Source organism: Phallusia mammillata, chromosome 3 (genome assembly GCF_965637545.1).
Source record: "Phallusia mammillata chromosome 3, kaPhaMamm4.hap1.1, whole genome shotgun sequence".
In the NCBI taxonomy this organism is placed as follows: Eukaryota; Metazoa; Chordata; class Ascidiacea; order Phlebobranchia; family Ascidiidae; genus Phallusia; species Phallusia mammillata.
The window spans coordinates 23,908,129-23,922,334 of record NC_137254.1 but is presented as its reverse complement, the minus strand read 5'-3'; the positions used below and the strand labels follow the sequence as shown (position 1 = coordinate 23,922,334).

Below are 14,206 nucleotides of genomic sequence, written 5' to 3'. Positions count from 1 at the left end.
GATATTCAATGTTGATGGTCTATTGTGGAATTGTGTTGGGAACGATCAAACTTTACTTTTGACACCGATTACTTAAAACGGTAAGATTAAGTTCCAGTTGAGCAAAGTCCCGTACAGTTTATAACTAAATCTTTTTTAGCAGGTTTTGTGACCGAGAAGATTTCGTTTACAAGCATGCGTTTGAGCTACCTTGGTTCTATTCAGACTCTCAAATCAAAAAAAAAATCACAATGCAATTAGCCTAATTATTTCTGGGCATCTTTTAGCCCAGCTCCTTTCTTTACACTAACCACTTTCCTAGGTAGCACCTAAATATGTGCCTATGCAGTTGCATCTATTTTTCCAGCACTGAATTTAGCTGTATAGTGTCTATGCATAAGTACTAGGTTTAATTAAAAACGAACAAAACAATTAAACGACAAGCAGAAAAATGTGGACATCCGACGCCCGTCCGTCAGTCATCTTTTTGCCATGCACCAATGGAACATCGGGTGTTTTTCTTTAGCATAAGTATTGTCTGCTGCAGAATGCAGGAGGTAAATAGTGGTATCTTCTAATTTGACGGCGGTTCGTTTAGTGCAGCGGAAACTGAACCATTTGTCCTTGACGCCAGTTTCCATTTCCCTCCCTCGCGGATTGAGTTGTGGTCTGATGTTCTTCGATTTGCGGTGTAAATCCCGGAAAACGTAGCCCATGTCAGGGTTCCTGTGAGCAAGTATTTTGTTAGACAAAAAATCTTGTGGTTAGATTTTCTGTTGGGTTACTCAACCTTTGTCCCCAAAAAACAAACTAGCATATAGTATAATATTTATTGCGACTATAAGTAAGACCAAGCGTTCTCTGATACTTACGGAAGCGTGCCACTTACTTCATCGCTGCTGCGCGCAGTCTATAACCGCCTTAAACAGGAAAAATTGTTGTAATGGACCAAAATAATCGAAACTGGGTTTCATAGGCAATTCGCAAGTGGTGCTACAAATCGAAAATTTTTCTGCTGAACGTTTATCATCGTTACAAACCAACTTACGAATTCCAACTGTTTTAAAATTTCGCCGCAGTGCTTTTCTTTCCAAGATCCGCGAGACGTCGCTTCGGAGTCTGCTTAGCATAAATGTGTAGGCTATCGGATTGACGATGCTTGAAATGTACGTTGTCATCTCTATAACCTCAACCACTGTCCCAGCAAGCATTTCGCCGTAGTATATGCGGTTGTAGTTAGACCCTGTAGAAAATATGCCCGTTTAGTTCGTGTTGCTTACGTTCGGTTTGCCTCATTCATTGCTTTGTGTCGGTCTTCTGGGCAAATCTATATGGCTATGCTGTTAAAAATTTCCTGTTTGAATCCCGAAGCGACTTCTGTGCCCAAACCTATTCTTCACCATAATTAAAAATTCAGATCTTTGGGCAAATCGAATATTTCGGTCAATAATTAATCGATATAGTTTTATTCATGTTGTTTAGGTTTCACGGGGTTGAATGGCTTACGTCACATTTTCGATTAATACTACCAAACAAATCTGTGAAAAAATTATTGTCTTGGCGACGGATTAATATCCGACCACGCACTTCAGAAGGTGCAACGACAATTAGTTCAGCTAATAACTTTGTGTTGGGTTTAAGCATAGTCTACTAGCTTAAATTGTGGGGACTTCTCTTGTTCACCTACGCCGATATCACAAGTTGGCCAAATTTCCTCTTTTTGCATATCATTTGCCTCCATATAATGCAATTCTTAGCCAATGGCAAACAGTTTAGTTTAACCTAGTTGTTTGACAAAAGACAATAGTTTTCGTTGCGACAATAGCTCGTTGAAATTAACGGACGTAACCTTAATATTGTTTTACTTTCGTATGATAACATGTTTCTTCCATGATGTATGTTTCTTGTGATCGCTTTTTTATTTCCTTTATTAATATAACAAAGTGGACTGGGTGTTGCACAGTCAACACTAAAGTAGCTTACACGATTTAAAGGAAATTTATGTTTGTTTATGCTCCTTCCAACTGGTATTACAAGCCAAACCACGATTGCAGAAAACTGCAGTCTTTGTGCAGCGCTGCATGGTTATCAATAATACATAAAGCTATAACTTACCGCCCTCTGTTATGAAGGTGAAGACAATATACGGTACAGTGGATACCGTCATACTCAACGTAATAATACAGGCGAAAAAAGACGAAGCGTCTCGAGTTATTCCAAACGAATGACGTAGGCTCAGTCGGTACCTGGACCCTTCTTCTGTTCTCGAACCGGGCGCAATTTCCGTCTAAATAAAAACGGCCTGTCAAGTTATCATTCTTTCTTGGTTTATTCTAGTTACGAGCTCGATGCTAATCATTTTCCATTTAGTTGTCAACAATTTTTAAAAGTTTATTAAAGCACTCTTGTTTCGTAAGTCGTTTCTTTTAGTAATAGGCTAGTCTGTGTGATCTACACTTTTCCTAATACTTTTTAGCATAAACAAAATATAATGATCCGGTTTAAAAGGCATAAACTTGGTTTGGTTGTTAACGTTTTTTCTACTTACAATGTAACAACACAAACATCATCAAGAATATAAAAAAGCGCAATTGTGATATATCCAAAACCAATAAGTATAGTTAATCCGAACCGACAGGTTGAAAATTAAGACCAACTTATTGTGCTGTGCGCCCAAACACGACGGCCAAGTCGTAATAAAATGCCAGTTTAATTTCACGCCTGTCCGATTGTAACTCGAAAAGTCAAATTTTTTCATACGATAGTTTTGCTTTGCATCCGTTTTCAGTTATTTAATGTTTTGTTTTCGATTTTATTCGAAGCTTCTTTCTATCTGGGTTGACTTTCAAAACAACGACAACAACATGAAACCTTTAAAGCGTGGGTCTACAGTTATATATAACTTCAGAACGTTGGCAAATTCTTGCAAAAAAATTCCTACAAACTACTTTTCTTCATATTAGTCACCTACCCTTTGCACAGAAGTCTTCGTACACGTGGTAATAACGTTGCAAAACAACATAAGACAACATAGGAACGTATTGCAAATGGTAAGAATGATAAGATAGCCTCTTCTTGTCGGTGCCTTTAATACCGAGCAGTCGTAAGCAGATGGATCCTCTGCAATTTTAAGTTAGTCCGTTACACGTAGCCTAGCCTATAGAATATTGCATACACAGTGTTGGATTAACCTATAAGCAATATAAGCACGTGCTTAGGGCATCAAGTAAAGGAGGGGCACCACCAGTGGCGTAGCCAGGGAGGGGCCATGGCCCCTCCCAAATTTTTAAAGTTGTACATTGATAAACTTTAATTTAGTGTAGTTTCGTCCATCATCATTGTGGTTTCGTCTCTCAACTATGAAAGGAATATATAAATTACCAAAAATGACTTTTGTCACCAAGTTGTAGGCCGAAATCCATGCATTTTTGATTTATGCAGACATGGAATCAAACAATAAAGCGTTTGGCTGTCCCGTCGAACCACAGTTTGGCAAGTCACGTGTTTGGTAAAAGCACGCCGAGCGTTAGCAAAAAGTTGTATTAGACAACAAATTATTTGGCCCCTCCCAAAATTTTTGGCTGCCTACGCCACTGGGCACCACAGAAATGGTTTCTAGGTAAAGTATTAAATCTAACAAAAAACACAACTATATTCAAAATGTAATGAAAATGAATAAGTTCTGTTTATAAAGCGAGAAAATAAAATAACTGACAAAAGGGATTGATTGTGTGCTATATGACGTAACAAAGTTGCGTTGTTCTGTTTGTTAAAACCTAAAACAGTCAAGACTCATGGGTGCCCAACCCGTCGATCGCGATCGACTGGTCGATCTCGGACTGATATCAAGTCGATCGCGAGGGATTCAGAAAATTATTTAAAATACTTGTTTTGTAATGCGTTTTTAGGGAATGTTGCCCTACATAGATGACTTTATTGTGAAAGTTATTCATTAGGATTTGTTGAAATGTTCACACCACAAATACTCAGTCGACGCTTTACGTCGCAAAAGTAATAGTTACGTCACAAAAAAATAGTTATAGTAGTAATGGTTACTTTGTGCCGCTACTTTTTCTATTATCAAGATTAGCATCGGATGAATTATAAAAAAATAAGTTCAATGCAGTGTAAAAAGTCACACCCAAACCACGATAAAAACGTAAAACAGGGCTCGGAAAATGCTAGTTTTCCTTTGGTAATACACACATAGTCTTGCATTATCTTGTTAGTTTGTATTGGAATGGTAGATCCCGAGAGTTGGACTACCTCAAACGTCGATCTTGAGTCAAAAAAGATTGGGCACCCCTGGTCAAGACAGTAAGGCAATGCTTAATAGTTAATAGCATGCTGTTTGAAAACATATTCGCGTATGTGGCAAACGTACATTAAACACGACGCTAATACTAGTATGTTTATACAATTGGGCAACAGTGCCAGCAGCAAAATTAGGCGTTTTTAATTGAGTTTTGAAGTATTTCTGACATTCTGAAACAAATGTGCAAGTTTAATATCAGCTAAGCTTATAGTCTATTACCCTTGCTGTATATTATGTTAAAATCGAAATCTCAAAGAGTAATTTTGTTTTACGTTTAAAAATTACGTTTATATTTCGAATTAAAAATGGTGTGGGGCACCAAATTGTTTTAGTGCTTAGGGCCTCTAATCCGGCCCTGTGCATACAGGGTTGCTTTACTTCAAAACAAGTTGCAATTTCTGACTTTTTTGCATTGCTTGTGTTTTGTTATGCTATATCTTAACCAACACCCCATAATAAAATGGTTTGCCTTATGGGTTGACCTTTTGACTTAGTAATACTTTTATTAAGCCTTGAAGTCCATTGTGTGTTTTTAAGTAAAGTAAATAGGCTAACTGCTAAATAATATTTGCATTTGGATGTTGTTTTGGTTAGACTGGAATAATGCAAGAGACGCATAGGCACCGCAGTCTCAAGGTTATTGCCATAATTTGGTTCATGTATAATTTATGCGCTGTCAATTTGTTGTGATGAAATTTCAATTCGCTTTCAGTTCTGGTTCTATTCCAGCACTGTAAAGCCAACTGCAAAGGTGCTGACTTGATAATGTAAAGGTGCTAGAGTGGCGTGATTGACAAGGCTTTTACGAGAACTTGATGGATATTTGTATTAAACCTACTTAACAAAAAAGCCTATGTTGCGAAAGTTTGGAGACGGTTAGTCGTGTAATCCCCAAGAAGGTAAAACAGCGTTGTTTGGCCCATGTAGCTTTGCTCCATCTCTTGATTTCAAACCAATTACCAGTTTGGTTGACATAAACTCAGTTGTAAAGCATTTGGTTCCACTTACTCTCTTTAACTTCCAAAACAATAATTCCAAACCTAAAGTATTGCTTACCATGTGGATCCACGATCTCGCTGTCCTCTACTACGACGAAGGATGTAGCGTTGACCGATTCGGTTTCATTGCGATTAACACACTGTGTCAGGCTCGTGTGACAATGGTACTTAATTGGCGCGAGGATGAATCCAAATGTTAAGGTCCATATGGCGCCAATTAGTACCCACGTGACTTGCGGACTGCGAAGTGCAGAAGTCTTGTCGAAACACCATTGGGATTTGGGCGGAATGGCTGCGGCCCTTGCCAGCGCTTGTGTTGAGGTAACTCGGATAACCTGGGTCGTAAAATGTTGTTAAGTTGCAAATCGTGGTTGCAGGTTGATTGCAGTCGATTTTCTTTATTATAGAGGGTTTTTGACACACAGAGATGTTAGTGTTGTCTGTCCTTCTTGTTAGTGGACAATAAATGTTATTTTTTGCGTTGTTTTTCATATTTTATCGGTTTAAACAAGAGTGAAGTATGGAGAATACGGATTTGGTTTGATTTTAAATCTAGATTAAACGTTACCACTGGAGCAGGGATGTTCTCCATTGAACGTCGCTTGTATATTTGACATTTGTGACAACTTACAAGATTTAAAAGCGTCGCACTAGCCAGGGACACGAAAATGCTTCCGTGTAGAACCCCAGTTATCAAGTTTCTCATTGTTTCTTGAAAGTTTTCTTCTGAAAATCCGAGTCTGAAAACAAAATAAACAATAAATTCAATTTTTGCGTAGACGGAGTCAAAAAATGAAGAACAAGCCTGTTGTGTGCAGTTTTGTGTTGTTTGATATTTCACTTCATGGTTTTGCTGAAACTGACGATGACATTTCGACTTATTATCTATTCCCATAGCCTTTGGTGGGATTCAGCCGGTTATCCTGTGGTTCTGGTTTATTGTGCATAGCTTTGAATGTTCACCGAATATTGACTATACGGTATCATATGGATCACCAGATATTCATTTATTAAATTTTGTGTCGCCTGTATACCCAAACTGATCGAATTTTGATATAGTTTATCAGTGTAACTACAAAGATGACATTCGGACGGAGACATTACCACATTGTCGACAATTGTCAAGAAGCGGGCGCTTATCGACGTTTTTTCAGCTTTCAAAACATGCCCCATGATTCTGTCCTGTCACGGAGTAACTTACATTCACTTTAATGGAGTCAAATTTAGCCAATGGTCTAGGCCAGTGGTTCTCAAACTTTTTATTGTCGGGGCCAAATGGTATTTTTTAAGTGTGTAGGGAGCCGCAAAAAAAACGAAACCTTGAGAAAATCACTGAAGAAGATGACTTTGAAAGCTAAAATAGCAATGTTTGGTGGTTTTCTGAGGTCTGGTGCGAGCCGCAGAATAAGTAGTTGGGAGCCGCATGCGGCCCCAAAAACCGAGTTTGAGAACCACTGGTCGAGGCCCAAATGCTGAGGTTCAATTTGCATTGATTTCGGACAAATTATGCTGACCGACACGCTAATATTGTTTGGTCGTTATTGAACGAGTGAAATGCAATTACCCCAGATCACTCAATCCATCTTTGAATTATTTAGGCAATTGGATAAACTGACGGCAATTCCCGACTGTGAGATGTGCGCTTAATCACTTGTAGCGGACCAAGTACAAAAATAGCTTTGGTAAAGCTCTAAGCTACACGAATAATAACTTACGTCTACAAAACCAAACTTACCCTCCGTCAACCACCATATTAAGAAGCCAAATAATTCCATGTAAAAGTAGAATGAAACCGTAGAGCAGGTCTGCAGTAACTAGGGATAGAAGATACCGATAGAGATTGTGTTGTCGAGTAATGCTTGTCCAGTTTTGCAGAAGAGCTGACATGACAACCACGTTTTCTAAGCAAAATAATAAAATGAAACGAGTACTATTGCGTTTAAACCAGCGCTCTTTGCAACTGATTAAATTGGATAAGTGAATTTTTAGTCGGGCTGTAAAATTCAAAATGCACACAACTTAAATCTGTCACACGAAGTTTGCCCTGTATTGTGATTAATATATGTAATTCTTTGATACGTTTTTTTTTGTATTACCTGCTATACCTTAATTAAACTTGATTGAAAATTGAGCCATGTGATATTTTAAATCTGATTTTACGAGTGCCAGATTAACACAAAAATCAATGGTCATCTTATACACGTTGCTTTCCAATTTTAATTCTTTTATGATAGAATTATACACCACAGCCTTACACCCTACTCAACCGAACCATATCACATCACAGGCGCCAAAAAAATCAATACTTTGAATGTTGATGCGCAAGCTCAGGACATAGTGTTGTATAACGTGGCAGCAATTACGTGTACGTGTCACTCTCAATTACCACAAATCACATTAGACTATGACGCATTGTACTGACATTGACATTTATCCCAACGTATTTTCCCCATCTGTCAAATGATTCACACGCCAACGTAAGTATATCAAAAGGAAGTTCAAATGCTGAAGGCCCTTCGAACAGTCTTTTGAGCTTTTACATCAGGAAACGCACATTATTCGAATCACGTAGGCACTTGTAGCAAGTAATGGATTTCACATTAAACTCTTTTTGTATATTTGAGCCCGATGAGCAGGGTTTTCTTGTAATAAAGTACAATCCCAACCACATTATGTCGTGTTTTTCTGCATAACAGCGGTGTACGGAATTTATTATTGAAACATCTCCTGACCTAAAAGTGTGTTGTGTCTTCTAAATCAGGAACAGAATTTTTTACATTTAATTTCAATGGATAAAACAAATAGCGTTTTGTTATGTTAATATCTTATCTCAGATCGACGAATCTTGTCCAGCAGTTAAATCTTTTTGTTCTAATTTATCGATAATTTGACCCGCAGATTTGTTGGAAGCAACTAAGGTTCAATGGGCCAACTTTTGTTGTCACAAAATTTGATTTGCATGATACCAAACGTTATGCACACCATATCACAAAGTTGTCACAAAATTTGATTTGCATGATACCAAACGTTATGCACACCATATGCGAATATAAATGGTAATAGAGGTACGAAAATACGAAGTAGAAAGCAAGGCGTTTACCTGCCATGATGACCAACGCGACACATGCTTTAACGATATAAATCCAGTACGGCGAGTCTTCGTACTTCACACACGAGAAGTTTTCCAAACCCTCCACCATAGTTTCCATATTGAGACCAGATTTCAAAGCATACTATCGTACCTCTTACAACAGTCCTGCTGAGGAAATAATAACATACTTTTGAAAGCATACTATCGTACCTCTTACAAAAGTCCTGCTGAGGAAATAATAACATACATTTGAAAGCATACTATCGTACCTCTTACAAAAGTCCTGCTGAGGAAATAATAACATACTTTTGAAAGCATACTATCGTACCTCTTACAACAGTCCTGCTGAGGAAATATTAACATACTTTTCAAAACATACTATTGCCCTCTTACAAAGTCCTGGTAAGGAAATAATAAAAAGCAACTGCACCAATAAAATCGATTTCCATCAGGGTCGCACCTTCCTTGTGACTAAGAGCGTAGATTATTTTTATCCGGGTGGAGATAGGTCGCAATAATTCATATACGGAAAGTTAATTAAAGATACTACTCTTTGTATGTAAGGCCTAATTTTAAAAATATTACAGGAATCTTTGGTTGAACCCCTTAGTTTAAGTTATCCCATATATTTTAGGTTACAAGTTTCCCAAACCGAGTCCAGTGTCAAGTAAAGTTTATCAATTTTTATCATTCAAAATAGTACTATACTTCCTTTGGTTCGAAAACAATCACGTTAATAAACCTATAAATCCAAATGTTCGATGGCTTACTCTAAGAAGTCCGGAATTGTGCGATAAGTACTTCGGATCAATTGATTTAATTGATCAACATAAGCTTCATCTCCAACAACACAGGGCAAAAAGAAACGCCGTTTAGAATCAAGAAATTATTTTGTGAAATTATACTTCACCTTTCATATCCAAATCAAACTTCAAGCTCGGTCTTAAGATGAGTTGTTCTGTTGCCCGGTATTATACGTAACTCGTCTAACAAACCCACTCTCTCTATATATATTTTTATGCGAAATATTATGATAGGCTTTAAATTTTGTCTTTTGGTGAAATTGAACCTAATCGGTTTTCTTTTATAAATTACACGTAATCAGGCAACGACACGAATTCGTGTATATAGGCCACGTCTGGCAAAAACATGAATATTTAAAGTTAAACATGGTGTGGTGCAGCTCAATTTGATGTTATTTTGTAATTTTTAAATATTTATGTCGGCTCAGTTACAACGTATAACACGTAAATCCTGTAACCACCGGTTTTTAGTTTTTTTTTACCCACTAGTATTAGCAGAAAGTATCATAGTTTGTTATTCACCGATGCTAAACAAAACGTTAAATGTTGAACTTTGTGGTACTCACAGTCCGCAAAAAAAGATTTTATCAACAACTTTTTACACGTCACAAGCAAGTTAAGTGTTCACGTAAATCAAATAAACGCATTAACAGACGTATATCGCACAAAACACACACATTATTTAGTTGAATGACCAGGTATAAATCATTACAGTTTTAAAAACATGTTTTGCCTGTAAGACCTCTATTTTGCACGCATATGCCACAAAAACCAACAAATAGCTTTATATCTTCAGGCTAAAGTCCGCATTTTTCCCTTTTTCATCAATAGAAATACCCACAATGCGTCTTAAAAATATGTTGTTTAATATATGGGTTTCTTATCCAACAATGTTACATCGATTATGAATCGATCAATTCAAGTCACGTTAACAGGCGTGTATTTGTAAATTTACGTTTTCAACGTGTTGAGTTATGAATCCCTGAAGGTCTGAGGGGCCCGTTTAAGGTTGATGAATTATTGATGTTGCACGCTGACCTGCCGTGTATTTAAAACTGCCGATCACATCATAATATAACTGGCATTTGTTTACCAAGGTCAACGAACTTTTTTAGCATGTCAGGCTCACTGCCAATTTTCCATTTAAACAAGGCAAAGTAACAATAGAAATCAACCGTTTCCAAAATATACCACTCGTTTTTTTAACGTGTAGTTGCATTTGAAATGAAAAATGGCTCATAACAGTTTTACATTGAAACAAAAGAACACAAAGGACTCCAGGCCTGATACATGCTTTCATGGGTTAAACCAGTGGTTCCCAACCGGGGAGGAATTTTATGAGTTCAGGGGAGGAATTTCATAAAAACTGTAAAATAAATTACATTGGAAATGTTATTTTTATACCTTATTATGTCCATTATAATTTGGATTCTGAAATGGACATCCCTAATTATAAGGTCTATTTCAAATTGCTAAATTTTTTTACGCTATATTTGTTTTTCGTCTTATGGGGAGGAATGAATAGTTCGAAAATGGGCAAAGGGAGGAATGTAACAAAAAAGGTTGGGAACCACTGGGTTAAACGATTTTGGTCTTACTTTTCTTGTCTCTGCAAGAACAATGCATTCATGCGTATTTGCGTAACTTTTCAAGTCTTCCCCGATTGGTAAGCAATTATAAAAATGAAAAAAAACGCTTGGTTTTCTTTGCTATCTTGCGTTTTATTGCACATCCCAATTCCAAAAGTTTAATTAGTTTTCAATATCTTCAAACTTACTCTTTTGACCCCGTTCACTTATGTATGATACTAATATTGGCATTCACCTGTATAATCACTGACCCAATACAACAATTCTTTTACTGCTGAATTATCTCAAGGCACTATACACACTGCAACTAAAATTCACTGAACTGAACTCTATTGTGTGACTATGTAGAACCACATTTGTCCCTTTTTAACATTCATGTTCAACCAGCACTGTCCGCGTAGTCCCTTACTTTGTCCATCGCACGTGCACAACATCTAACGCGGTGTTCGCATTATTCCAGCTGTAATCGATATGTCGACTCTATTAAACCTCTGCCAACCAGTGCAAGTGTTTTGTCCTGTTGTTGTCAGAGCGTAGCTGATTTTGGGCGCGATCTATCCGTATTGATTTTGGGTCCATGGTTTACACATCTTCTCACACCTTAAAACGTGCTGGTATAAAAACAACATTGCATGTGTAAGTGATCAAACGTTAAGGTCCTTGGAAGCAGTTAAATAATTTTAAATTATCACATCAGCCTGTTTTTTTTTTCAACCGAAATATTTGAAGCGTATATTTTTAGTAAGCATCTAATTTTACCAGATGTTTTTTACTTACATCCGGTTTTCCTACCATATGCTACCAATATGGATGAATAGCACAATTAGGCAGGTGGCCTATATGTAACGTAGCGAAGGTCGCAACCCACGATTTATTTCTATGCGAAGCGCAATTAAATATTTATCAGGGTCTCTATGCACAGTAGTGTCAACTGTTGCTTTCGTGCTTTAAAGAGGAAAATGAAGAAAGTACTTTTACTTAATGCACTTTATCAGAAATAACGGTACTCCAATATGATTTTAAAAACAAAAGGCGTATTTTTGCAAAAGCTCTACATTGTTACTAACATCGTAACTTTGAATTGGTTAATATACCAATAAGATCAAACTGATCAACTACACTGTGCGATTAATAAATCGCGTCGATAATTTTTTTTAACTGTTTCTGTTGTCTTTCAACTGTCTTTGTTGTCACCGCAAACAAGCTTGAGATTAAACTAACAGATCCAAATCACTTAAGCGGCTTTCACGATTTTTCCTGCAACTTTTTGATCATAACTGTAAATAACCTACGACTCGCGAACAAAAATAAAGTCCCATTTAATCCAAACAACCGTAGGATCGCTTTCAAATTTCATTGATTTTACGGTTTACGTTATTGATTCTTTACTACTTCCAGTGGGTTTTTGTAAGAAGATGTCGATGTTCAATTAAGGGCTAGACCGTTTTGAAGTTAAACGTAGTGCTTTAAAATAACTCGCTTTTGGTTAAAACGTTTGTTTGAACTTTGACTTTGACTTTTCTCCCAAATTATCGATGGCGTTTGTGTGTCTGGTTAATTTTGTTATAGTGGAAAGTGAAATAAACTACAAACATTATAAATGAAAGATCTGAAACTTTTATGTTATATCAGCCTATGCTTAGAACTTTCCGTCTGATAGTAGTTTACAAGTTTGACCGTACTGCATTTGTATATTAAGCTGTGTTAGTGGTTCAAGCATCCCGTTACTTGCAAACGCTATTTTGCAGGAAGATCGTCGTTTATTGTTTTTGGTACTTTTCGACTACTTCCTGACTGACATAAAATTTACTGAAAACCGCTACACCATCAAAAGAGTTGATCACTTTTACAAAACAAGTGATAAATGCACAACTTTTGCGACGCTGCCATTTTATAGAATTATTTACAGGCAAACTCGCACAGCGGATAAAACTCATAGGCAAGATTCTTTACTCCATACCTTATGCTGTTTACCAACTAGTACGTAAAAACCTAAACAATTATTTGTAAAGACTTCACCAGAGTAGTTTCTGTACAATCAGTAGAAGGCTTTACTCTAAGAGTCTAGACAATTCAACTACAGATGTCTTTCGTCAGTAGGCCCGCGTTATGTAATTACAGCGGGACGCTAACCACAACGACTTGTCTATGTTTCTGCGGTTTAGGAATTTCTGAGGTTAGCGGGTTTCCTGTATCGTTTCATGCTTAAAACAACATAGCTTAATTGCGCATGCTGCAAAGCTGGTCTTATCCATTACTAGGACAGATGTGTGTTTATTTCAGGCTCTACTGCATAGATACCAGAACTAATTTGCCAGAATTGGAAACTTTATGAAAAAACAAACAAACAAATAATAATCTATCAATTACAAACAGCAAACAGAATTTACAACAGCGAACAACTGAGTTTTTACGCCAGACATTTAATATTAAAAGTACAGAACAGCATACGTGACTAACTAAAGTGAGCTTCGAAACTGGACCTGTCACAATGTACGTGCAATGAATAATGGTCCTGTATTTAAGAGCAGGAAGCACAAAGGTAATTAACGGTTGCTATTACATTGATGTCTGAAAAACGCCATTGAACGACTATCGTGGGACCTATTTAGAGGTTTGACCTTGAATTTAATTTGGTGCTTGCAAGGCGAAGATCGTTTATTCGATGAATTGTCTTCATTTAGCCGCAGATTTAATAGAAACCGCAAAATTCAATTACTTGAAAATTGATGCACCTACTACTTGTCAACACAACAGGTTGCGTGGCTGTTGGCTTGCTATCCACCAAATAGCCAAATATTTCGCAGCTTTTATAGGGACCAACTTTTTTAAGTGGCAGTATTTTTTGGATTAGATTTAATTAACTAGCTGCTAGGATTGTAGATGTACAAAAACCAAAAACAATTGAATATAGCACAAAATTCTCTAGGACGAAAAATGCGTGTACACGGCTTTACAATCTGGATTGATCTCACTTTAATCTAAAAATTTCAAGGTGATGTTGCTGTTTGTCGTCAGATCAAATGACCACTTGATCGATTTAGATTTCAAACGACGAAACGTGATTACAGTTGTGGTTGTTCTTTGAAGAAAGTTAAAATTAAAATTCAATGACAATGGTTTGAAAACCAATCAAGTAACTGGGTCGGCGGCTGTTTTTTAAACTCTCTTTCAATCCAACCTCATGACATTAGGGATGAAAATTGTTTTTGATCGATTAGTGACAGATCAGTGAGGGTCGAGCGCAAGTCATACAATGATGTGGCCTATGAAATATGTTGTTTTGTACTTTATTTTTTTAATACATTTGTAATGTCACTTATAATAATCGTCGTGTGTGTCTTTATGTACACGAAACGCTTTAAAAGCAAAGCGTGACCCAATTTATTGTATTACCCCGAAATAGGCATGCGATCGGCCACTTTTTTGTT

General features: G+C 36.9%; 1 protein-coding gene across 2 annotated transcripts; it reads right to left on the bottom strand.

Moving 5' to 3' along the window:
* Window positions 1-363: 363 nt before the first annotated feature.
* LOC145217564 (uncharacterized) lies at window positions 364-8,586 on the bottom strand. Of its 2 annotated transcripts, XM_080084830.1 has the most exons (8): window positions 8,393-8,579; window positions 7,028-7,193; window positions 5,924-6,032; window positions 5,351-5,627; window positions 2,951-3,099; window positions 2,095-2,266; window positions 1,028-1,222; window positions 364-705 (listed from the first exon to the last, which is right to left on the bottom strand). In XM_080084830.1, the coding sequence occupies exons 1-8, from the start codon at window positions 8,499-8,501 to the stop codon at window positions 554-556; spliced, it is 1,329 nt and encodes a 442-aa protein (XP_079940956.1). In that variant the 5' UTR covers window positions 8,502-8,579; the 3' UTR covers window positions 364-553. The 2 variants fall into 2 exon arrangements, with proteins under 2 accessions (XP_079940956.1, XP_079940955.1); XM_080084829.1 differs by having other exon boundaries at window positions 639-1,222; window positions 8,393-8,586.
* Window positions 8,587-14,206: the final 5,620 nt, after the last annotated feature.